Source organism: Schistocerca cancellata, chromosome 4 (assembly GCF_023864275.1).
Source record: "Schistocerca cancellata isolate TAMUIC-IGC-003103 chromosome 4, iqSchCanc2.1, whole genome shotgun sequence".
Taxonomy (NCBI): Eukaryota; Metazoa; Arthropoda; class Insecta; order Orthoptera; family Acrididae; genus Schistocerca; species Schistocerca cancellata.
This window is the reverse complement of record NC_064629.1, coordinates 689,901,736-689,929,678: the sequence shown is the minus strand read 5'-3', so window position 1 is coordinate 689,929,678 and position 27,943 is coordinate 689,901,736. Positions and strand designations below refer to the sequence as shown.

Below are 27,943 nucleotides of genomic sequence, written 5' to 3'. Positions count from 1 at the left end.
CGGTGTGTGGGACCGTAGCCCAGCTTCATGGAGACGGTTGCGAATGGTCCTCACCGATACCCCAGGAGCAACAGTGTCCCTAATTTGCTGGGAAGTGGCGGTGCGGTCCCCTACGGCACTGCGTAGGATCCTACGGTCTTGGCGTGCATCCGTGCGTCGCTGCGGTCCGGTCCCAGGTCGACGGGCACGTGCACCTTCCGCCGACCACTGGCGACAACATCGATGTACTGTGGAGACCTCACGCCCCACGTGTTGAGCAATTCGGCGGTACGTCCACCCGGCCTCCCGCATGCCCACTATACGCCCTCGCTCAAAGTCCGTCAACTGCACATACGGTTCACGTCCACGCTGTCGCGGCATGCTACCAGTGTTAAAGACTGCGATGGAGCTCCGTATGCCACGGCAAACTGGCTGACACTGACGGCGGCGGTGCACAAATGCTGCGCAGCTAGCGCCATTCGACGGCCAACACCGCGGTTCCTGGTGTGTCCGCTGTGCCGTGCGTGTGATCATTGCTTGTACAGCCCTCTCGCAGTGTCCGGAGCAAGTATGGTGGTTCTGACACACCGGTGTCAATGTGTTCTTTTTTCCATTTCCAGGAGTGTAGGTTATTAAGTCACTTGTGTGAACAAGTTCACCATCTGTCACCTATCTCTGTCAGTGGAGCATACACCTGTATGATAAACAGCATATCAAAATATCATATAAAATGTTCCAGCCAATCACTGAAAAACCTCAGCCACAGTTCCACAAATCCATGTCACTAAATAAATTACACATTAAAAGGAACATTAATGCGAGACCTGAAAGGCAATATTAGATACATAATTCTGTCTGTCTGATTAAGATACAACAGAGATAAGCAAAGTTTTTCTTCACCAGAAATCCCATATGTTTGTCACTACACAAAGCTATACAAAGTGTATGTTTCACAACTCCTGACTTATCTGGAAGATGTCATGCTGATACAAAAACCTACAACCACACTTTTATATCACAGATTAATTTCCTAATTGGCACATACTGAAAGTTCAGTCATTCAAGTAGAATAAACTTATAAAAATGCTATGTGCTACAAAGTAACACTTTAAGGTTATTTCATCCCATCTGGGTTGTTGTAGGGGGAACATCATGTCACATTTACCAGTCACAGTTTACTGTTTCTCTCTTCTAAACATCAATTATTTCAGTAATGTACAGCTTACTTGTAAATGGTGATATACTGAAGTTCATACATCAATAAAGTGGCACACAGCCTTGGATTTCATACATTACAGAATTCAATGTCATCTTGTCCTGAACTTTTCAGTTTAGTTAACATTTAGGATGAATTTACCTAATGGAGGCATGAAGCATTTTCAAAAAGTAAGGACTATTCGGCTGTAAAAAGAGAGAGAGAGAGAGAGAGAGAGAGAGAGAGAGAGAGAGAGAGAGAGAGAGAGAGAGAGAGAGAGAGAGAGAGAAAATTCCCTAGAAAAAAATTCAGTGGTGTTATTAGGTCGGTACAAACCCACTTCTCAATTCCACGTCCTCACTGTTTATTTCATAGCACTTTTCACAACACTGCACTAACTTCTTCAAGACTTCTGCATAAAAGTTCTCCACCTGCGAATTAACTGGTTGACAATGACAGTCTTGTGTTTTTTTTTTTTTTTTTTTCATCTTCAAACCATTGCGCATCAGGTCACTGTCTCAAGTGCAACTTGAGATAACATTTGCTGGATGCACTTTCAGGGCTGTAGGGTGGGTAGTCAAAAACTTCCCAATAGAAATGCTGACTGTGCCACTTGATACAGGTAGGGATTTCCGCTCCTCGATACAGGCAGGGCTTGTCAATGTGTGTTGTCATTGATGATGATTACTCTCCTCCTCCTCCCCTCCCCCTCCCCTCCCTCATGCACACAATTTTTCCATGAAAACCATATAAATAGTTGTGCAGCCAACATGAAAAAATTCAGCCAGAGCATCAATAATCAACTGATGAGATTGCAGTTTTTATTCCCCTTGAAGCACGATTTCATTGGTTCTCACAACTGGTCTGCCACCTTCTGCTATTCATCATCATGCATATTTGTATAGCCACTTTTAAAGTCTCAACACCATTGTTGAACCTTTCTTTCACTCATTTCTGTAAGCCATAAACTGGGCACAGCTCCTGAAAAATACCTGCAGCTGTACATCCTTTTGCACATAAAATTCTAAGCACTGTACTCACTTTGTACTATTTTTCAAAGTGTTGTTATTTATTTTCATTTACAACCTACTGAATCAAAATGGTGAGTTCTGCAGTTTCATAAACAATCATTGGATTGCACTGCATTCAGGAAACTTTGTTCTCAGTTTTCACAATTTAAATACAAACAAATTGCCCTTATTTTTGCATATGCCTCGTACATGAGCAACTACCTGGAAGACAGGCAGTTGAGAAACTTTTCACCATAATGCATCTCATCTGTTGTAGTTTACATAGGATTGGTAAACTTGCTCTGAATGCTAGTCCAAAAGACCAACCACCTCTGCAACTGTTGTGTTCATCTCCAAAGATTTCAAGTTCTCTGTTTATGCTAATGTAGCATCAGAACACTCATTTACTATATTTACAAACCTGAAGTTATACTGTGTCAGTATGTACAGCATTGTTCATTAAGATTCTCAATCAGCTTGTACTAATTGTGATTCATCACCTTTGTGAATCATGTCAGTTCGAATACAAAAGAAATAAAGAAAGCTGTAACATTGTTAATATCTGTAATTTGACGAAGCTTAGGTTAGTAACAAGCAGCTCAACAACCTTAGCTTGGCTAAGTTTGTTATGTACGAAGCTAGTTCAGTATGCTTTAGTGGTCAGTGCCACTGCCATGTGCCTGCCACCCTCTACACACTCCCTTCTATTTACCGTATTTACTCGAATCTAAGCCGCACTTTTTTTCCGGTTTTTGTAATCCAAGAAACTGCCTGTGGCTTAGAATCAAGTGCAAAGTAAGTGGAAGTTCTGAAAAATATTGGTAGGTGCCACTACAACTAACTTCTGCTATCGAATATACAACTAACTTCTGCCATCGAATATATGTAGCACTACACAGGCATGCTTTGCAGGCACAAAGATAAATACTCGCGCCAAAACCTCAGCATTAGTAAATAAATTAAAAGAAAACGTAGAAGAATGTAAACATTATGCCATGTATTCTTTCGTGTTTGCTGCTATCTTGTTTAAATCCTGTCTGCCTAATAACTACAAAACTAGAGTGAGACAACAGCAAACGCACAAGAATACACATATCATATCATGTTTATATTCGTATTATTGTTATGCTGAATAGTGATACAGTCAGAAATGAAGCACAGCAGCTGACTGGATTTTTAAATCTAAGCTGAATCTAATTTCTGTGCAAAATTTAATGTACTAAAGAGGCGTCTGAAAAGATTTTCAAACGGAGAAAATTTTTTGCTAAACTCTCGTTCAGAACATCTTCTATCATATGCAGTCTATTATTCGGTTCTTGTTGAACATTATCAAAGAATGCAGCAGTGTAAGTAACAAAAAATTGCAGTCTCTTGCCATTGTTTCGCTTATGAGACAATTCCTCTTTTTTTTTTTTCTTTTTTCTTTAAGCCATAGTAGTGCGCACAAAAGCAAGCCATGCCGCAAGTGGTGACAGGTCGTAAACACTTATTATCAGAATGCAACAAACAAAGCATGACACAGTACAATAATGCATTTTCAGCTTAGAGTGATGTAAACACCTATAACAAAGAGAATGGCACTGATCAGATCAGGTCAAAATAAGCAACTGATTCAAACCAGATGAAGCACATGAAAAAGAAAGGGTAGCCGTATAAATACGGACGGAGCACCTGACACATAGCAATGGTGACTTGGTATAGCTTAACTGTTAAGCTTACGACTTGAACCAAACTACTATAGTTGAATCTTCATCCGTTCGACCACAATTGTGTCTCATGTTACAACGGACCAACTTTGTTTCAATTTGGAGGTGCAGTCTAAAACTTTTCTCTCCCCTTGAATTTCAAGTCTCAAATTTCAGGTGCGGCTTAGAGTCAGGAAATTTTTTTTCCCTTGATTTCGAGTCTCATTTTTCAGGTGTAGCTTAGATTCGAGTGCGACTTAAATTCGAGTAAATACGGTAGTCCAGTATATAGTGCAGTACTGTGCCTTAATGTGTAGTTCTCGACTGAGTTGTCTCCAGTGTTCAGGGAATTGGGTACAATACCTTGTTCAACATTTTGAATTTTGTTTTTTTGCAACTTTACTTTCAACAACGTTTTTATTAATAATTGTTATTAAATTTCAACACCCATCTGTTTGCATTACAAAGTTGACTGCTAAATTATATTTTGGTATGAACAGTGAGATTTGCTTTATCACGTGATACAGCATAAATGGTTTTAGCTCAAATGGATCCCATACCATCAACTGGTGGGATAGAACAACACTGTAAGTATAAAGAATTACAGGTTTCACTAATAAAGAATAATTGAGGACGTTGGAATAATCAGATTTTGATGTCAATGGTCCAGCATTTAATGAGTTTTCTATTGAAGATGACATGTTTGTGGATGAAACTGATAACAAAGGCAATGACAATGACAATGACTGTGTTGGTAATTTTGATGGCAATGGACTGCTAGTAATCTACACCAAGTAGAACTCTAACGAGCACAAACCATGACCAAGGCTAAACTCATAACACCCTAACAACCCAAGATTGCATTTACAGGCTACATTCATCCACAGTATATGTTTCATTGACAATATGCACGTGACTGTGATTGTATTACAAACACATCTTCGAAAGTTATACTGTAATAAACAGAGAGGAGCTTGGAGCTGCTGGTAGGCACAAGGTGTGTGGCATCAGGCTCTGCTGTGTCCACCGGGGGGCTTTGTAGCAGTAACGTGTTAATTCCCTAATAGTGTGTAGTGCTTATGTTTTCTGATAGGAAAAAATCATTGACACATTTATAGTTCTATAAGTAAGCCAGTATTTCAAAACTTTCTCTGGAAACCGCAGCAGGTTTCATCAGTCCAACAACAAAATCATCTGGCTGCACAGCAATTTGTACAGAATCTGTTTTTTTGGCCTGTGATCTCTTTTATTGTCACCTCGAAAAAGAGCCAGCTACAGATAGTGGCATCATGTTTAACTTCACTGTGAAATTAGAATAATGAAATGTTTGTATGGTATTAAAGGCTGGGAGACTCCACATGGAATGCTCAGCCACCTGGTGCAAGGATTTTTATTTGACCCCATTACTTACACGCAGGTGCGCGCACGCGCACTCATACACACACACACACACACACACACACACACACACACACACACACACCACTAGACAATCATTCAAAAACATAAAAGAAAGTTTTAAGATACTCCAGCACTTCCAGAAGTCATATAAAATGGGTTTAATGGAAAAGCTGAAAATTTTTGCATACCACTAAAAGCAGGGGAAAACATTTCTAAATGACAAACTAGATAGTGACTCAGTTAATTTTTTCAAATGTTTCTCCTGTATATAATAGCGGCAGTAAATTATATAAATATGTTCAGTTCTTCATTGACTCTGCTCAACATTTGCATCAAAACAGAATATAAAGCATAATCGATAATGTAAAAAGTCAGTAATGGTAAAATAAATTTATAGTTGACAACTATAAACACACATCCACAGAAAATGAAACACCTCTGACTGTATCTGCATTCTTTGTGGAATCATACTCTCATACTTCGAGGGGGTGTTGAAAAGTAATGTCCCCCAGTTTTTTTGTTCTGTTCTTAATATTGGTTGAGATGTTGCATGTCACACATATTACTCGGTTGGCTTTTCCACTTTGTTGACAAAAGTTGCAACCCTCTGCCACCACAGGGCTCTGAATTGTAGTGTGTAAGGTGTTGGTGTTTAAAATAACTATGTCGGTATGTAAGACACCTTGAGAGAACTGAAAGCACAAATTCAAAGAGTTTGTCCACACATGGAGCACCCTCTACTTCAGCATGACAATGGCAGACCACACACGAGCACTGCAACAATATGACGCCTTGGGTTCACTGACCCATCTGATTTTCATCTGTTTGCAAAACATAAAGAACACCTTCAAGAACTTCATTTGATGGTGATGCAGCACTGCAAGCAGAGGTGAAGTTGTGGCTCTGTCAAAAAAGTCAAACATTCTACAGTGGCAGTATCAACAAACCGGTCTCTCATTGGGAGCAATGTGTTCATCACCAGGGTGATCATGCTGAGAAATAAATAAGAAAGGTGTGGAATGTTAATAATGTTTGTTATGTTTAAAAAGCTTTAAGAGTTTCCACATAAGAAACTCAGAGGCATTACTTTTCAGCATGTCCTTGTATCTCTGTAACATATTTCAATTTAAAAAGCAAATTGTGTGAGTGGTATTCTGCACAATGTAGAAGGCACGGTTTCTTATGACCTCAAGACAATGACTATAGTGGAAAAGAAACAGAAAATTCACATGCAAACATCTCATCTCATAAAATACTTATGTAAACAAATGCACTTGACACTGAGAATAAATTCTCGAAACACATCATGCTAAGCATGAAAAAATATTTAACTGGTGCAGTGTCTCATTATTTAAATCATAACAGTTTACACTGCAATTTAAAGATATTAAAAATATGATGATAATCCGAGATAAAACAGAGCACTAAATGATTCAGTTTCAATCAAATTATGTGTCTTTATAGTTTCAGATGTTTAGTAATGCTATACAAGGTTTACAATACCTACATAGAACTCATAGAAAATTCAGAATGAAACAAAGATAACAACACAAGAGCAGATCACCAGAAAGGAATAAAAATAATTGCATGGCAAGAAAACAGCTCATCAAACACCTATATACATGGAATTCAGTTATTTGAAGATTCTAACAGAATCGAAGCAACTGAAAAAAATTGTTATGATGTTTCACACAAAGGACATGAAACACAGTTGTATAAAACATGTTGGCTAAAAAACATATCCATCATATCCCGATAATGGATGTGCTACAGTTACACAACAATGTGTAATTATTGTTTTATGTAAATCAACAGTACACTTCCCTAATAACAGTTTTTGAGATAATTAAGTATGAGAAGAAGCAGTATCAAATCAAAGTAATGCTACTACTAGGCCATTTTAGAAGGCTGTGCCTATTACTAAAGAGTAACACCAAAACCCTTCTCTTCAATATCACTGGGATGAAAAAGGATCTGCAACACTGTAAAAGGAGGAAAGAAGTAGCACTGTGTATCATGTATCATGAATTAGAACATACTTCAACTCATAAGATAGTGAAAAAAAGAAGGGTGGGGAGTGCTTTTTTATGACGTAATACAAAACTGTATCACAACTGGGATACATATCTCCATTGCTAGTAAAATACGAGAAAGCTCTTTGAATAAATGTCTGATATAAAAGGAATTCTTCACTCCTGGGAATATCCGGAGGCATTCTTGCCTATACACAAGAGAGTGAATAATGACATGACAAAAAGCGAAATGTACAACAAAAGATTCTTAAATTTTGATACTATTAACCTCTGCGTATCCAACATGTAACTAATTTTAGCAGGTGCATATTATCTTTCATGTTCGTAGTGTAGTCCAGTAAGTCTCTGCACACTGATAACTAATCACCCTTATGCATACAGAACATGATAGAGTGAAATTTCTTTATCCTAAGAGTAATTACTTGCAATCTGTCACTTGCATTTGTGGCCAACAACTTTTTGCAAATAGACAGTTTTATAAGTGCAGTGCAATTTACTTACCCCAAAGCATACATAACAACAGGGAACTTTCATTTCAGTAACATGTTGTCAGCAAAAAGTCAAATGATTAGATGAAAAATTATAAAATAACTGTACTTATAAATATTATTTATGCAATAATCACCTGAAGACATATTCTCTATGAATGTCACTTGGATGCATGTTCAATTCTAAATGCTGGTTGCTAAAGCGAAGGCCTCCAATACTCAAAACCATTGCTTGCATTACACCAGGAGCTCCTGCTTTGAGTAAGTTATGGCAGCCCTAAAACAGGGAACAATAAACAGTGAAGGCAGCAAGCAGTGAGTGGAAAACAGTGAGCTTCACTTGGATGTGGTGCGCATACGAATCTGTAAAGCATATATTTTGTAAACAAATTCTTTAGTAACATTTTACATTTACACAACAAATATCACCATTCATATTAAAATTCTGTAAATCAACACTACCACAATGTATTGGAGCACTAAATTTCAGCTGTCTTTCACATATATTACCAGTTAGAAATTATAACATCCTTGAAACAATTCAATTACATGCAATAACGCGAGATGATATTGTGTCAATGCATGAGGCGATAGTGATTCATGGGGTGGGGTGTGTGTGTGTGGGGGGGGGGGGGGGGGGGGGCACAAGACAAGCTCAGGAATTGATTTTCTAATGGAATCTTCTGGATTTTTAATTACAGAGGTGAGTGACAAATTTCTAACATATTGGTGACTGTTCAGGGACCTGCGGACTTGCAAACACAAAAGGAAATAGGATCTGTTTCCACCTTCAATCAAGATGTTAGAAACAAATAATGAACAAATGCATGGCTGACATTTTCTTAACACTGTGTTATAACCCTATTTCATAATTTCAAAACATGGAAAAAAGAGAACTGTGCAGCAGTGCATCTCAAGCTGAGAAAATTCAGACCGTTGAGTAAAAGCACAAGGGAAGCTAATGCTATGGAAATTATCTTTAAACCTATACTCCACATATCACTACCATTTGTATGGCAGAGCATGTTTTATAAGGTATCATGTGTTAGGGTTCTCTTCTGTCCCTTTCAAAGGTGAAAGGTGATACAAACACTTGCATAGCAGCAGTAGTGTCAGTTGTTTTCAGTCAATTTTATCTTCATGATCCCCCACAGGAATGGTACAGTATGTAGGGAAGGAAGGGGCAGGAGGACAATCTTAAATTCTTCCCTAAATACCTGTTTTTGGATGTTTTAACGAGATATTATGTATCATTCTTCAAGTGAGATTTTTCTGCATTTCTGTTTCTGTTTTCCATGAGACAAATAAGCCAGCAACTATTTTTTGTACATGCAGGATAACCCATGTCATTTCACCCTGATATGGGTCCCACACACTTGATCAATGTCTCAATATAGGACACACAATCTGTGACATGTAAGTGTATTTCCATTCTATCACCATCTCCTGTTATTCTCAGTACACTGTCATTGATAAATATGCTTTTCTTCCTTCTGAATATGAATGTTCCACAATGTTCAATAATATTATTTATTTATAGCTCTGATGATTTAGAGCAGTCTACAGAACCTTTCTACATGTAATTCAATTTTTGATGTGTTCAACAATCACTCTTCATCTGGCATAATAGTTACATGAACACAGATTCAGTTTTCATTTTTTGTATTATACTGAGGATTAATCATTTTGCAAACACAAGTTTACAATCTGCATTACAAATGATTTAATTTAATATATATATCAGCCTAAACTTCATTAATCATACAGGCTTCAGGCTCCCAGTACCATGCAAATCTGTGTTCTCAGTGAACAACTTATGTGACTGTTCTACTTCACATCCTCATGCTTTCTCACTGAATATTATTGAAATTTTTACAAGATAACACTTCCTCACAGACAAATGTGTCATCTGAAACATGTCTGAGGTAGTAACTAATGTTATACTGTATGCAATTAACGTATTAACATTAAAAAATATCAGACTCATAACATTTTTCAGGGGAATGTCTGAAGTTTACATTATGTGCATAGATAAGGCTCCCCTCAGGGTGTGGTACATTCTGTCAGCCAGTTCTTCACTCAGTTACAAACCTAACTACATATCTCACATATTTCCTTTAGTAGACACTAGTGTGGCATTAAATTTTTAAAGTCCAGTAAAACTGACTCTGAGTAGTCCCAGCCATGGGTTTTACAATATAATTCACAAAGTGCACAAGTTGGGTTTCACACAATTAGTGTTTTCGAATCAATGTTGGTACTCAAAGAGAGGGTAATTTTATTCCATGTTGGTCATTTTGTTTAAACTCAGAATATGTTATAGACTTCTGTATGATATATATGTGACTGATACAGCATGGTGGTCTTGCAGATCAGTTCTTCTGAGTCTCTCTCTGCCCCCCCCCCCCCCTCTCTCTCTCTCTCTCTCTCTCTCTCTCTCTCTTTCTCTCGCTCCCTCCCTTCCTCCCTCCCCCACTACCCCAGCCTGGCCACCTCTTGTAAGATGGCGTGAGATCAGTCTTCCTTACCAATAAATGTAAACAATTCTCTAATCCATGGACCTGTGCTAAAATGTGGTTAACAGTGAAACTTTTCATGTCTAAACTCCATAACGAACAGGAGGCGGCATCCATTAGGACCCAGGTGTTTGTTCCCATTAGTAATTTAGGTGCTTTGTAATAGCACTTTTGCTGATCTATAACCCAGCATTGCAGTAGTATTGCAGTTAAGTGGTAGTGATTTCTCTCTGTGAAGGAACACTTAAAGACAAAATTAAATGTTTCAGATTTTTCGACAGCTACTGTCTTTTAATCTGAGCCACTAATAAGTGTCTGGACGTGAAATTGTTTACCACTTACAGAGTTAACACAGATTAATAATTTCCTAGCATTCTGGGAGAAGTCTTGCAACAGGACAATGCTGCAATACTTAAAGTCTTTCCACACAGGCTTCTGGCAGCGGAAGGGTATTTCAACTGAGATCTGCATATCTTTGCCATCTTTAGCATTCTTTATTCTGTATGCATTAGGTAATTAGGTCTGAAATTGGTATAATTTGAGGTTGCTATTAAACAGGACTATGAAACTAAGAAATAATGTAGGAACTCATTTGTTGGGGCATTAAAGTGAGAAATTTGAGAATAATGTGGGATTACATATTTATTTTAGGAAAATGAATAAAAGAAAAAATGAAACTTGCAGATGATTATGTTACATTTCATTTGGCTGAATAAACAATACTTGCTCATGGGTTATAAAACAGTGAAACACATAAATAACTGTTTTACATTTTAGAACTACTCTTATGAACCAAATATAGTTTACTTTTGAACAACGTACAAAAAGACAGATTGCTACTTATTGTAAAGAAGACATGGTAGGTTGTGGACAGGCACAATTTAAAAAAAATGACATTTACATAAAGCTTTTGGCCACAGCCTCCATCAGCAAAAGAGACACACACACCATCATACACGCAAGCAAGCACATCTCATGCACACATGACCACGGGTAGCAGCATCTCGGACAGGAATGCCTGGCCCGAGATGCTAGAATTGGCAGTCAAGTATGCAAGAGGTGTGTTTGCTTGTGTGTGTGTGTTTGCTTGTATGTATGAATGGTGTGTGTGTGTGTGTGCGTGTGTGTGGTGTGTGTGTGTGTGTGTGTGTGTGTTTTACTGATGGGAGTTGTGGCTGAAAGCATTACATAAGTGTCTTTTAATTGTGCCTTTAACTTAATGTGCCTTCTTTATGGTAAGTAGCAATCTGTCGTTTCCTACATTGATGATATTCCTACCTGGAGTTTCCATTGTTTGATAGTTAACTTTTGCACAGAAATCTCAGAAACACTGTTCTACACAAATGCTGATATTGTTTTCCTTACACCACCATCTGCTTCACTCTACATATGCTTATTGAAGCCTTTCTTCCTTCAATCTTAATATGTTTTACACTACTAAGTTGCATTTACTTTGTTTGTAGTAACTGGAACATCTTCTGGAAACAGATACACAAATGTTCCATTACACTGAAGACATATTGTCTATTTCTCCCCCACTGCCTTCACACAGCCAACCAAGGATTAGATTTTTGCAATTTTTTCTTCATGCAAAATAAATTATTAAAAGAAGGTGATAACTGGATGAACAAAGTTTCTGCCATCACTTTACAGTCTTATGGGCGAATGGATAATTGCTGCCAATGTCAATTTTGTTGGTGTTATAATGAAAGAGTTAATCTGGATCAATAGTTTCTGTTGTGGAACAGAGGAAGCTTATTGTTTAGTGCAAAGGGAACAGACTTCTTGTTGGGACCTCCAAATCAGTCAAGACATGCTCTTTTCTGAGGAATATCATTTCCCTTTTTTTCTTTCAGTTTTGAGTTTCTAACAAAAGGGGCAAGCCTTAGTCCCTAAACAATTTTTATCAATTTTATGATAAAATCTAGAAGTTTTGTCAATATATATTAATATTATGGGGTCTATACTCTGAGTTAAAAGAATAAAAAAAAAAAAACATGCCACGATCTGACAACAGAATTTAGTGTCAAAGGGATTTTTTAAAAATTGAAAAGCACAATGAAACTTGTTGCAGAGGAAGTAAAGTATTATTAATAAAATGTTTCCATTACAAACAATCAATTATTGGGAACACACACAGACATAAAACAAAGAACAATATACACTTCAGTAAAAATTTACAATTTTTATAAAGAGATTTAAGAATAAAATTCAAAATACAGTTTGGACAAAACTGTTGTGGAAAGTAGAGTAACAGACTATTTTGTTAGGAACACATGTATTAACATTAAATGGAGTCACAAGCAGGCATTTTTTAGTGATACAATTTCTTATTTGATCTGAGAAGCCTCTTTCTCAGCACTTTCCTTGATGTTTGCTTTCTGATTCTGCAGTTCTCTTAAATTTTCTCTAATTTATTACCCCTTTCTCTCATTTCCTTTTGACGACTTCGCAGTTGCTCATTTTTTTGCTTCTACTTCACTGTACCTACTATGTGTGATTTCAGAAGCTGTGTAATAACTGCTTTATGATGGGTATAGATCCAACACCCCATCAACCTTGATAACATCGTGAATAGTACAAAGGGCTATAAGAGAGGCTTCAGTCAAATTTTCAAAAATAATGGAGGAGTTGTCCGATAAATCTCTTTCAAGGCTATCACTGTCATGGAAGCAAATGCAAGCAAGCATGAAAAATCTCTTCAAATTTTCATGTCCACTCTTACCTTGAATGATGATTAACCAAAATTGATTAAAGCGATCATGATCCCCATCAAATTTGTAGACGATTTCCTTTAATGACATGATCTCTAAAAGATTTTGGAACTCACGTGAAATGACATCAGCCTCATGACCACCAAAGTGATTTAAGGTAGTGAGATGTGTCAATGTTATGCCTAACCACGTCTTGACACAGTCTAAACACATGATGCCCTTCATAATGGAATATGCACTCATTTCAAAACACCACGATATCCTTCTCTGCTGTACCACATTGAACAAGAAAGTTTTTGGTTCCATACTCGGTGTCCATTTCTAAGGTGCAATAGATTTACATTGTCTCTCAGGTAGTCTGTTTCTCAAAAATTTCTGGTTTGACAAATTTTCTCAACTCTCTGATCATAGATTGGATGAAAGTATGGAGTAAAGGAGATGGGAACATCTGGCTGAAATTTAGTCAGAAACTGATCAGTTTGAGCAGCCACAGTCTTTTACCTCATTCTGTTTCTTCTTTACCCTTTCTGCTTTCTTCAGGTGCTTTTCAAAAGCCATTAATACAGTATTTGCTGAGCCCTGATTGTCATCATTTTATTTTCGATCCACCAAACAGCGCAAAACTTTTGTTGGAAGATAGAACTGCCTATAATTTGTTGAAATCAGCCCTGCAGGAGGGAACTTTTTAAATAGATTATATCAAGTTCTCATAGACTGAACAAGGTTCCAACTAGAGCTAGCACAACCCGTCTGAAAGGTACCATCTACTTTATTTAAGCGACATGTCCCAAAGCCCAAATGCACGTGGTCCTCTGGATTACTCTCCACTTTAAGCTTGATTTTCAGTTGTCTGAGCACTGCCTTATTAACAATGGGTTATCTATGGACACCTGAATAACTTGCCTTTTCAGAGTTGCCTTAGTCTGAGATGCACCTGCCTCAAATCCTTCAACTAAATCTTTTCCATCACTTTCTCCCAAAAACACTAAAGGGAGGTACCTGGACCAAACATACTACCCCACAAACATACAAACCGTTCCACCTGATGGTTTTGGCTAATGTTATTCATACTTCCATCAAACCCAAGTGTGATCATATCACAGGCAACAACTGTTGTTGAGTGAAAAACAATTCCAGTTCAGAAAAAATGCTATAATTTACTCTTTAATTTTGAAGCTGCACTTTGGAGGCAATGTCACTGTCTGGGAACGTATCTGGTAATCGATTAACAAGGCTGTCACTGTCCTGAGAAGATTGGTGTGTCACAGCAGTCAAAAGACATAAACAATCTCTGCCTTCATCATGGCATCCCTCTGTGCATAATCTAGCATTTTCGGCCTTCGTCTAAAAGTTCCTGCAGTAGGTGTCTGATGTAATTGCCACAGGAAAGGAGCTAGCTGTTGAGACATTATTACTATGTGATGCACGTCCAGCCTGCATTTCATAAGATTAATTATAAATACAACTTTTCTCATTGAAATTTGTAAATTTATTTTGCAGTGCACTTATTATGTCGAGATCACCATCAGGATTGTCCTTTTGATCAATGTAACTGATGATTGGTTGAGTACATCCAGCAGTGGCTGGCAGCACTGCAGGGGCTAGGTCTGATACAGTAGCATCAAGGCCACTGCTATTTGGAGTGCTTAGCAAGGATATAGGCACTATCACCTTTTTAGTACTCTGAAGCTCAGTGTGCTCCTTCCCCTTGCATGACTGGAGAAGGCCTACTTGCCTATATTACCAAGGAAGATGTTCATTTTACAGAGCATGCACCAAACATTGAATTTTTCAGACAGGTGCTCTGCTCCCCCCAAAGTTTCGATACTCCGTCCACTAAAGGTTGAACTCACACTTCCCATTCTTCAAGTGAATCCTGAATTAATATATGCATTAGACTGGGTCACTGCTAAGCAATATGGGAATATGGTTCATGAAGACAGGAAGTGACTAAACAAAATCTCATGACCTGGACTACTTTCTTGCCGATGAGTAACCTCCGCATCATCAATTCAACTACATCCCTCCCTGAAGGCAATAATATCTTCCTTCTGTGCAGGTAGCTGAAGTAAGATTATGGTCACTAAGACCTACAGCAGCATCAGGAACATCAGCCAGTGAGGAAAGAAATGACATGAAGGGTCCCCCCTGTTGCCCCACCCTTCTCCTCTTTCTCTTTCTCTTTCTCTTTCTCCTCCTCCTCCTCCTCCTCCTCCTCCTCCTCCTAGAGTCTCCACTACCCTATGGCCACATATGTTGCAGCACTAAGCTCAATGCCAACTCAACCAACCACAGCACGCGGACAGTCTGCATGCTTGTTGTTGTACTCTAATGACACTATTTTTGTGCCTACCAAATGGTTCAAATGGCTCTGAGCACTATGGGACTTAACTTCTGAGGTCATCAGTACCCTAGAACTTACAACTACTTAAACCTAACTAACCTAAGGACATCACACACATCCATGCCCAAGGCAGGATTCGAACCTCCCACAGTAGCGGTCTCGCGGTTCCAGACTGTAGCGCCTATAACCGCTCGGCCATGTGCCTACCACTAAAGGTCTATGATCAGTCTTATTCATACATGACAACAATCAGGTTAATAGCTGTTGGTATCTACAACAGTAATTTTTCAGTATACATACAAAACAAACCTATGGTATGCAAACCTATCACACTCTAGTATCCCTTATCCAAAATAAATGGATTCGAATAGGTCGCTAACTCCCCTACAAAGAACATGTCTATCTCATCAAATTGTGTTAGTAAACAACATTTGAACAGAGGTAAATGTAAACCATGCCATATACTCTTCACAGCTCTTTGCTAGTCACATCATATCACAAACGCACAAAACCATGGCTCAACAAAACATCAGGGAAGTACGACCACACTGCAGTGACAGGTGTGCAAGCTGTTCCATGTCAACAAGCCACACACCTTTCCACAGCTAGGTTTAGCACAGCATGGCTGTTGTTTTGGACTGAGCGAGGGAAAAGGATGGGAGATACTGAAACACCACTGGGGGTGAGCATGCAGCACTGAGCCAAAGGTGAATGGAAAGTGTGGCACTGCACTGCCCAATTGAGCAGCAGGCAAGCAAATGCCTCTGCTCAAAAGCATATGGGGTATCATGCCTTTTCTAGGGTATTTAGACAAAAATTCATAAGTTCTGTATGTTTTCTAGAACAAAAAATTCCCTGAGTTTTTTGGAACAAAAAAATTCTCAAAGTTTTCCCAGTTTTCCAGGACACCAACCTGACTCTGGGCCCTGCTTCCATGTGCTGCGTAATTGGAATCTACAGTCGTGGATCATTAAACTGCCAGTCATGCATATTTCCACAAACTGTTTTACAATGTAGTCCCTATAAATTGCTGCCCAAGTAAGAAATTTTGTTCTACTATAATTAATTGCACACCTTTTTGTGACATACTGTTTCATTACAGCAGAATTGCAAGGTTATATCATGATGAAATTCTTTGTGTCACTTTTCAATTGTTTGGAAAATGGACAGCATATCACATTTGCATGGAATATGGCACACATCTGATCACTGAAGCCCAAGATAATTTATGACTGGTCATAGCAAGGCATCTGTGTTGGATTGAGAGCAAAACAATACACTTAACAGTATGTTTCTTGGTTCCCCGTAACTTTAACAGACGCTGAAGGGGTTATGCATCTTGTGCTTCAAAGCTACTGAGTAATTAAATTAATTCTTATTTCTACATCAGAGTTGCTAAATAAGAGTTTTGTTCTAACAGTGGTTATGATCACAAGATCATCTTTAGGTGATATGTGTATCTCTTAAAATTAAATATCATTAAAAGTAAATTTTAAATTTGTACATAATATTTGCAATGGTGTTATGTGGGTTTCATCATACTAGTACAGTAATTGCATTGAACTATAATGATGACTGGGGAATATATTCTTGTGTGAAACATGAAGCATAAGACAAGGACAAACACATTCCCCTGACGTGAACAGTTTGTTGATACCATCACTGTAGAGTGTTTGACTTTTTTGACAGAACCCCAACCTCACCTCTGCTTGCACCACTTCAACACTATCAAAGTGAAGTCCTCGAAGGTGTTCTGTAAGTTCTGGAAATAGATGCGAATCAGATGGGGCCAAGTTGGGACTGTATGGAAAATGATCAATGACAGTGAACCCAAGATGACAGGTTGTCACAAATGTTGCAGCACTCATGTGTGGCCATGCATTGTCATGCTGTAGGAGAGGGTTCTCCATGTGTGGACAAACTCTTTGAATTCAAAACATGATTACGGTAAGCTGTTCCTCACACATCGACACAGTTATGTTACATACCATCAAGTTAGACGCTACAATTCAGAGCCCACTTATGGCAGAACGCTGCAAATATGTAAACATTTCTTTTACTTAAAAAGCTTTAAGAGTTTTCACATACAAAATTCAGAAGCATTTCTTTTCAGCATGCCCTCTTACATCTGTAGCCTACAGCTGCTCCATGTATGACATTCCCCTACGAAATGCAGATGATACCAACATCAACAGAAGCAAAAAGAAGTGTACATTGTTACCACAGAAGATTTATCATAACTCATAATTTCCAACAGTGACTTCACAGTCAGCTCAGACAACTACTCTTGGCTTCATTCAAGCCATTAAATGGTATTGTTGAATGATATATCTAAACATTAAAGGTGCAGATGGCAAAAATTCTACAAGAGATGAACTGTGATGCAGAACTAAAGGTGCACATGGCAAAAATTCTACAAGAGATGAACTGTGATGCAGAACTCTCAATCTTCTTGAGTACTTTCTGCACAACACTCATTAACAGTACGGATCAGCTGAGATACCCTACATAAACAGCAGCCAGGAATAGCATTCTACCTCATTTACCCACAGGGCTATCAACTGTCCCCTGGGGTGCGAGACGCTTCTCTTCTGGCTACAGGACACAGTGCTCATCTGTGGAGGCAGCCACCAATCCAGATGGAAGAAGTCACTTTCCTCAAACTCCAGAGGACTCAAAGATCAACATATTGATATCCATCATTATGTCCCTAAAGATTATCTTCTGGATACAACTGAAAAACCTTACACTTTTAATAATGCAAGTAAAGATCTACAGCATTTGTTAAATGAATAAAACAATTCCATAACAAATCCTTTTCAAAGTATTTTCTAATCTGTTATGATGTCTCTTCTCCCTGTTTCTTGCCCTTTTCCTTTCCTACAGTTCTTTCTAATGCCAGCTCACACTTGTGTAATAGTAGCTCAATTCAACAGTTGTTTCAATCAGGCTGTTTTGTGGATATTTGTGACTGTCATCTACCAGTTCACTACTTACGGGCTGCATCTTCAAGTAGGTGCCATCTGTTCTTATTTGTGTGTATCTTACCTACACCAGCAAGTACAGTACTTTTAATCTCACATTTGAGATTTATGTGTTACTAACTACTATTACCTACTTAATTGTAGCTTTCCATTATAACAATCAAACCACAGAGCACATTCCTTGGCCTGTTCAGTTGACAAGCTGCAATGTAATGGATTCAAGTGCATGGAGCGGTGTATAGATTTTAGTTTGATTTTTAATTTAGTTTCCTCATATTTCACTATGCTCCTTTTTCTTGCTTTTAAACAAAACATGTTAATTGTGACTTCCTAAGATACTGAAACTGTTCTTGTGTGTGATCTGAGGCTGTGAAATGCAATAAAAGTATTTAAACACATAATTATCACTGTGTTCCCCTCAATTAGTATGCTTTGTCTGTGTAAGCCAAAACACGATTACCCATACACTTCAAAAACAGTGATAGGTTACAAACATGGTATCGATATCAACTGCCGGTAGCCTGCTGTTGAAATGAGATTCTGCTGCACTAGTGTCTATCTGTAATGGGAATTAATAGCTGGCAATACTGAGACTGAATTACATGTGCCTATCTCTGGGTATATCCACAGATTGTAGCACTTGCAATGTAATTTCTTGCATCTGTAATACGGTGGTGGCGAAAGGACTATTCATGATGTTACTATCACACACACACACACACACACACACACACACACACACACACACACACACACTGTGTGTTAAGCACAGCAACAGGCAGTACAAGGGGCATAACAATGGGGACATTCTGTCCTGTTGGTTTGCTTGTTGAGCCACCAAGAGCTTCTGACCCAGTTAATCATAAAATATTCCTCATAAAAATTTAATGGGACTGGCAAACAAATGGCAAATGGATTGTACTGTTCCTCAGCAGGTCAGTATGATGTACACAGACAAGAAACTCAGTTTCGTTACTGAAATTCTATATGAAAGTACATCATCAAGCAATGTGTGTCTCAGGGTTCAGTATCTGGACAAGACATCATAATTCTAGAATCAAATTTTCACTCTGCAGTGGAGTGTGCGCTGATATGAAACTTCCTGGCAGATTAATACCATGTGCCGGACCGAGACTCAAACTTGGGACCTGAGTTTGTCTTGGTCCGGCACACAGTTTTAATCTGCCAAGAAGTTTCATATCATAATTCTGTTTTCAAATAAATGAATTTTGAAAAAGTCTTCACTAAACAGAGGTATTGGTATCAAATTCACTTTTTCAGTGGAACTGCAGTATTTGCTGCTGATAGTATCATAGTTCCAAAAGAGATGAATTCAACAGCATTTCCTTCTACAAAATCCAATTAGAGCTTTGGAGAAATTACAATGTTAAGAACATAGGATTTATCATTTTTTAACATGAAACCAATTACTGTCTTATGTGGATGTTTGTGTTGCTATATGCGACTGTCTCATCAGGCTGATGGGACGTTCCAGCTTGATGCACTACTTACAAAAGTGGAATAGCACAGAAACCTTTGATTTAAGACTAAAACTAACCAGATTTGGCTACATGTGATTGGTCTGACACACCGACTGGAAGGCAATGGATATGGCATCAAAGGATGGCTCACCAATTAATTGTAATAACAGTTCTGCTCTTGTTTCTGCCAGAAATTTCCATGTCAAAAAATGAATGAATTTATAAGCAAGGCATTCAGAATTCAGTTGTTAAATAATAACTTTACATTATGGGATTAATCTCGAGATACGCACTCGCAATAAAAATTACATTAGCAACAGCAACAAAAATGAAATTACAAAATGTGGTTATAAATTAAGTGTTTGAAATGCCCAACGTCCACACCAATACACATTTGCAGTCACTGGTGCAAGGACTTCTGGATAAACTGAACAGATTCTCAAAATACCACTGCATGTACTGCAACAACACATTGTTTTAAATTCTACTGCATCATCAGAACTTGTGCATAGACTTCATCTCTGAATTTACACCAGAGAAAGAAGTTAAGTGGTATCAAATCAAGTGCACATGCAGGCCAACTGATAAAGCCTTCATGTCCTATCAAATGACCAGGAAAGAGTTGGGTGAGTACCTTCCTAGCCTCAAGTGAGTTGTGAGGCAGGCACCCATTGTGCTTGTACCAGGAACATTTGCATATTTCAAGCGGTACTTCCTTTAAGAGAGCTGGCAGCATTTCAGTAAGAAGTTGTGCCTTCCATTTAAGCTGTTAAGGTTGCTTTGATGATGTAAGCACCAATCACATAGTTTGAAATAATCCCACACCAAACATTCACTGCCTTTGATGTTGAAACTGCCTCACGCACTCCAGATTCTCAGCAGGCTAATAATGCAATATCTTAAATTCAGCTTTCCATGATTCATGAAGGTAGCTCCATCAATAAAGAGCATTCTTTGAAGAAAAGGAACCTATTGTCCTGATGTCTTATCAGAACCGAGTGACAGAATGTCACGCATGTTCTACAATTCTGCTGGTTAATCTGCTGGTGAAGCGATGCATCATATGGATGGAAAATGTTTGCACTTTACACGCAAACAACAGTATGTTGACTTATTCCATTGGCACTCACAGTTTCTCTGGAGATGACAAGTGGATTATGAGCAATAGCTGCCACAATGTTTACTTTGTTTGCTCTGATCACTGAAGGTTCCTCCTTGCCTCCTGTAGAGTATTTCCATCCCATCCAACACCAATTTTTTGCACATGCACTGAACTGTCATTACTGTTGGACATCAACTGTCACAAAACCTTTGTGGATACAATTCAACAGTTCTATTCATGTTGCTCCTGCATTCACTGTAAAGAAGTAACACATCTAGTTTCTCTATGCCTTTGAAAGTCATTTATTTTTTGAAACTGTGACACATGTGAATAACACAGGGTTATATCTATATTTTCTCTGTGCTCCTTTTATACAAGTTTCCCAGTAGTGCAACACACTGTTTCCTCCTTACCTGATATGACATATTTACTTATTTAGGTATGAAATAACACACTTTTGCATAAGAATGCAATCAGTTTCAATTTCAAGACAGATAAATCCTAAGTTCTAACCACTGTAATTGCTCAGAAACTAGTAATCGGATTTTGAAGAATGAAATGCTAATGAATTTGGCTCTTTTGGAACTACAATACTAGCAGCAGAAATTACTCTAGTTCCATTGAGAAAGTGAAGTTGATACAGATATCTCTGTAACTAATATAGTCACAGAAGAGCTATGATCACTTGTTCAGTAGGAAAGAGGTGTCTATCAGTAGCAAAGATGAACAAGTGCTCATAGTTCTTAAGGTATTCACTTTAGATCCCATATTTACTGGACCTTTTTTTCCCCCTCTTTTTTGGGTCCATTCTACTATCTCTCAAAGTATGGAAAGCAAAGTGCCTGCAGTAGAAGGGATTTGTTTCATGGTATCAAAGATAAAGAACTGCTCATAGTTCATAAGGTATCCATTTTATCAGACTTATTACAGCTGGTGACTGACTAGAGCAACTTCTTCCTTCCTAAGTGATTAGCTGCTGCTGACTAACTAGACCAACTTCTTTCTAACTGAGTGACTGGAAGTGCGCTCAGTAAGGGTGGGTGGTTGTTTGAATGTGCTGTTGCTTCTAGTCGTTGCTTCTAGTCACTCTTTTTGCTATTGTTTCATGACCATATTCCTCAACAGTAAGGACCTACATCTACATACACACTCATCAAGACACTGGAGAGTGCAAAGTGAAGAATACTTTCTATCAACATCAACCCTTTTTCCATTCACATATGGAACAAGGGAACCATGCTTCAGTATGTGTTCAAATCTCTATTAACTTTACTTTCATGATTCCTACAGCATACACACAATGGAGGCAGCACAATTTTCTCTCAGTCTTCAACAAATCCTGGCTCTTTAAATTTACCTAATAGAATTTTGCTAGAACAATGTCACTTCTCCTCCAAAGATTCCCATTTAAGTTCCCTGATCATCTCTGTTACACTTTCATATGAGTTACATCAACCTGTTGCCATCCTAGAGTTGCATCTATGAATTTCTTTGATTTTAGCTGTCACGCCTGTCCGTTTTAAGAACTCCAAATGCTAGCACCAAAAAAGATTCAGCGTCACCTTGCCCAATGATGGTTGAGTCTTTCACCTTTTTTGGCAATGGCGATTTCAGATGTTTCCACTGTATGCTTTGTTCCCTTGCCTTGAGTCATCATGATACATCAAGCACGTGTTCATGGTGGCTAAAATTCATCTCGTTTCACCTGACATGGCTGCCACGTTTCCACTGCTGCCTCAGTTTGATGGTCTTTCAGAACCCAGCAAGTGGTGAAATTCAAAATGTCGTGAAGGATGTTGAAAAGTGCTCCATACTATAACTCAATTGTGACCTGCTTGTCTTTCAGCACCAGAGCCTCCTCTTCTCTTATGATTCCTAATTCTTCACAGAGGGATGGTCTGTCACTGTTTTCTTTGTCATCTGTCTGACTACAGAGTAAGCTTCTACGCCACCCACTGTCATATGATGGCACATTATTACAATACATTTCCATTAAATCAGCATGGAATGTTGCAGCATTGTTCCCTTTCAAATGCAAAAATGAATTACTGCACAATACTCCACTTTATCAATGGACTGTACCACTTTATTTTAGTTCCTCTAGTGGCATGCTACGGTACTACAGTGAGGGGATTTCAAAGTGTACCAGGATTGCAGACATTTACCTGAAAACAAACAAAATATTAATTATGTAACTTTATTTATTTATTTATTTTTGAGGTGATAACAAAAGCTTAAGTACTATCCCTGGTACTTCAACATTCTACCTATAGTTCTTAGTATTGTGTGAGAGAAGCTGCTTTCTTGGAGAAGACAAGTCCTAGGACTTTCCCATCAACACTAGCAGATTACAACTACTATTTTGATATTTCCAATCTCTATATTAGACATTGTCTGGTTTAGACACCCCACTCAGTTCCAGATAAGATGACCCCAAATAGTCCTACAAATCAGCAATGGGTCTGAGACGACACAAGTAAGGCTAACTGTCTTCACTATATCCACCAGTCACCATAAAGTACTGAGAATGGTCTCCTATTCCACATGATAGACATTGTCAGTAGCTACAACAGCAACACTGCAGCTGTTTGTAATTGTTGCTTTCAATTGCTTCCAGGGCGAAATCTTCCACACGGTATGCTATTACTCCTGCAATCCATATCGAGATCCCACTGCACTGATGTCCTCTTGTGTTGCTATTTCCCTAAGACAGGGCAACATCCACCTAGAGTTAAAACTGTCTACAACTAGTGCCTCATTTTTCCCCTCAGTGGTTTTCTGTGGATACTGAAGTAAAAACCGCAGCAGAAGCAATGAGCTCTAGCTCTGCCTATTTATTGGCAGAAGACAATGCCTCAAATTTATTTGCTATTTGCCACATACCACTTTTCCATGGAATAGCTCAAGATATGGGCACAACCCCTGTCCAATATTAAGTGACTATTTGGTGCCAGATTTGGGTTCACTGTGGCATTAGGAGAAATTGTGATCATCCATGGTACATTTGCAACTATATGATAATAGCCTGTCATTCCACCAATGGAGCAACCTGCAGAGGCCCCATCAACCCTGTCACAGATGCCAAACCAGTTTCTAGCTGTATATGGACAGCAGTCAACTTGCCCATCAAGTTCCTGTGACAATAACCACACCTACCATTTCTTCAGGCTGTTCAAGGAGTCCCCATACCCCTCCCTGACTTTTTATAATTGGAGAACTAAATAGTTGTTCTACTGGTATCTCTGTATTGATGTCGATGTAAAGCACTGTTTGTGAAACCATAGATGATGTGGGCAAACATAGTTACGCAGTTGAGGAACAATTAAGGGGCATGTGTGTGAGTGCATGAATATCCACAGACAGAACAAGCAATGATAAACATAATGAGTATGTTTAGAGATGCCCTGCTTCATTGGGAGAAACACATATTTCTATTAGGCAGTGTTAAAGACAGACCATGTAGTGGAGATAAGACAATGAAAGAAGAAACATGTGCTGCTTTTGCTCAATCAGTTGTGCAATCACAAATGAGGAGCTGAACATCAAGTACCACAATCAACAATGCTTGACAATGTTACATATATCTGACAATGAAAGTATTTTGACTGATGTTTGGGAATCAATTACCTGACAATGACATGAAGCAGTGAGTTGCAGTCTGCTGTGCTTTGTTGGTACAATTTCTAACTGCTGTTTCAGACTCAAAAGTATTATTTTAAAGAATGTACCATACATCACAATTCACATGGGAAAAATGTGGTTTTCTGATATAAGAAAAATTCCCCATTATGTGCAAGAAAGTAAAAGGGATGTGCTTCACATTATAGTGTGGGCCGAACTGTTACCATAACGTTTGAACCATATTTCTTGAAGGGTATATGAATGTAAATTCTTATTTGGACCTGTTGCAAACATGATTAATACATCATCTTGAAAACAAGGAAATTGTGGATCACATGTGCTTGCAGGTGGCTGGAGCTCCAGTAACTTTACTATTCAGGTGTGTGCGTACCTTGACAACCAATTTCAAGGCTACCAGATTGGGCATGGCTTAGCAACATCTCTAGCCCCATTGAAACGACAACTATCAAGCACAGATTTTACCACCAGACAACACATTATGGGGGATAATCAAGTCCCATGTGGACTTGTCAGAACAAAACCAATAAAGAATGGCGCAAAAGTGTTAAGGAAGTCTTTGAAAGCACAGCTCCTTGGATGCTCTGAAAGATGTCAAGGAGGGCATGGAGAGACATAGAGCTCTGTGTAAGGCACAAAAGTGCAAATACAGATCTACTACTCCAATCTACAATATATGATTATGAGTACTTTTTTCCAAATATATTTATTTTATTTTTCTTCTTTTTTAATTTATTTTCTACTTTATGAGATTCTGTCCTCCCCTACAGAACTTCTACGGAACACTGTAATTGTTAAGAGGAAGATGGGAGCTTAGCTGTTGCATGTACAGACAAGTAAAGAAATTAAACACGTTACAGGAAACAGTCAAAACACAAACTTGTACTCAGTTCCAACACAGGCTCATAATACAGTCAGCTACGAACAAGTAAAAAATCAAGTACAGGGGCTACTTTTATGTATCTCTGCTAGTAAATTACTGCCTACAACTCGAACGAAGTTGTAGCACAACTGTTTTTATTCACTGGTCACAAGTTCACATTGGGCTGCCTTCAAGAGCCTCTACATCTTAACAGTTATTAGTAGCAGGTATAAAGAATAGACCAAAATTTTCAGTGATTTAGAGATTTTAATTATTAATGAATAATTTAAAAGCTAGCAATGTAACTAAAAATTACCGATGCTTGTGACACATTCTTTCTTGAAGGTGGGTTACTTACATTAAAATGTAGAATTAAAGACACAATCAGTAGAGTAATGACTAGGATAACAGATAAAGAGAGAACAAGATGAAAAATTGGAAAGTGTACAATTCACTATGGCTACCACTATTATGAAAAAAATGTATGTAGACACAATGGAAAAATATTATAAATAAAATTTCCTACCTGTTTTTCAAGTGTAAGTAACCAATAAGATACTGCTGTGTTCACTTCTTCTACAGACGAAAGGCCTTGCCACAGGTTGTTTGCTTGCCTAGAACAGTTATTATTGTGCACTTACCTAACTATTACACTGACGTAAATACTGCACTCTTTAAACTAAAGGTAGGAAAAGAAATAGAAAAAGAAAGAAAGGAAGACTGGTTGTAATGTTACAAATTTATTGATGTTTAATAACAGTGAGTAGTTGCTTTATTGTGAGATAATTAGAGAAAAGCAGGATTCCTAACATACCTGGAGCGAAAGACAGAGAAGCAAAGGTATTGCATGCAAGATCACAGGTTTCTAACACATTACAACCATCATAATTATTCAAACACTGATGCCAAATTGTAATGCCTTCAAATGATATTAACACCCCCCCCCCCCCCCCCACACACACACACAAATATTCCAATGACAATACAATATTTTTACTGTAAACATTTGAAACAATTAGTACCTGGTCAAATGCCACAGGGAAACTGGAGTTTAATGGTATCGAATTTGAAAGTGATCACAAAATTTGAACTAATACATCTCAGTAAGATATTATTCAAATGTGTCCACTCAATATGTCTTTTTACTGTAGACTATCCTGACATTTTCACACTAACTGACTAGTTCTGTTAAGATAAATTTTCTCCAATAAATGACAAGTTAAATTATTTGACATTTTCCAAAGCTGAGTCAGCAAGAAATAAAAACACAAAATGAGACACCGCCTTTGAGATAAAAACCATCATATGCAAAAAGAACAGTTACATCTAGTTTTACTTCAATTCTTTCTCTCCTTTATTTCTTAATTTGTTGACCGGCTTCTATGCAACTTCTAACTTCTCTGTTTTTCAAATTTAGTCTTTTGATGCATGTGAAATCAAGAGACACTAGTTCTGCTCTGCTGCAGCTCTTGAAATGGTCAGCTTTGGATGTCCTGTTACCAAGTGAAGTGACAAAAAACCTGACCACATGTGTCTGTGTGCTGACCTAGTTCAATTTCATTTCTTGTTATACAGACTGCCCATTTATACATCAACTTCTGTTGTGTACCAGTTTCACTGCGCTCTACTACCAGGTTGTGTTCCGTGTTAGTGAGAAATCATGCTCTTTTCTGGATTCATGCATGGTTATTGTTTCTAGTCTTGAGCACAGTAATTTGTGTTGTTCAATATACACTATATCCTGACAGTTAAATGGTGAAGATGATATATTGATGAATTATATGAAACAAAGGTATTTAGCAATAAAAGAACTCTTTCAGTAACAGGGAAATGCCAGCAGCTCCTTAACATTAACTTTTGATGAAACTGGTGATCTATTCTGACCATACTATTGAAAGAAAAGCCATGTAATTGCAACCAGCTTTGAATTTCACCTGAAGCAGAAGAAACCAAGACAGTTATAAGACATGCATCAACAATCTAATCTCACAAATACCACTTTAACATATTCCAATTAATGGTCCTTTATGTAAGAGGTCCTTGTTCATTTTGCTTCAGATTCATAAGTTTCTCGTGAAGGAAGGAAGGAAGGAAGGAAGGAAAAGGATAGGGAAGGAAATTGGCCACGCCTGGAGCAATTTAGGGAAATCATGGAAAAAATAAATCTGGGTGGCCGTTGTCATCCTAATGAATGCAACTCCAATGCACTAACCACTGCACCATCTTGCTCAGTGTTTCTCGTGCAGCACTAAAACTGTAGTATTTGAGTGCCATGGGCATGAAACTAAAAATTCAAGAATATATCAGAGGTAGCAGCTGCAGCATGATCAATTTCTCTGCAGTACACACATTCAGTACCAATTCCATCAACAATTTTCTGTGCTGACCTTGGTCATCATAATTTTCAGCAATGGTCTCTAACTCTGACTGTTCCATGTTGACATGCAGGGGGTACAATCACAGCTAACTACTTTGTCCACATTGCTTCCAAATGCATGAGAAAAGTTGTT

The 27,943-nt window shown here is 38.2% G+C and overlaps 1 protein-coding gene across 1 annotated transcript in view; it reads right to left on the bottom strand.

The window, feature by feature from the left end:
- The window catches only part of LOC126183556 (uncharacterized protein KIAA2013 homolog), a 171,651-nt gene that overhangs the window by 39,789 nt on the left and 103,919 nt on the right, over window positions 1–27,943 (bottom strand). The window contains exons 8-9 of the mRNA XM_049925635.1: window positions 25,960–26,047; window positions 7,929–8,068 (exon numbers count right to left, since the gene is read on the bottom strand). Coding sequence (XP_049781592.1) covers window positions 7,929–8,068; window positions 25,960–26,047 — 228 coding nt within the window. The remainder of the gene's footprint in view (window positions 1–7,928; window positions 8,069–25,959; window positions 26,048–27,943) is intronic.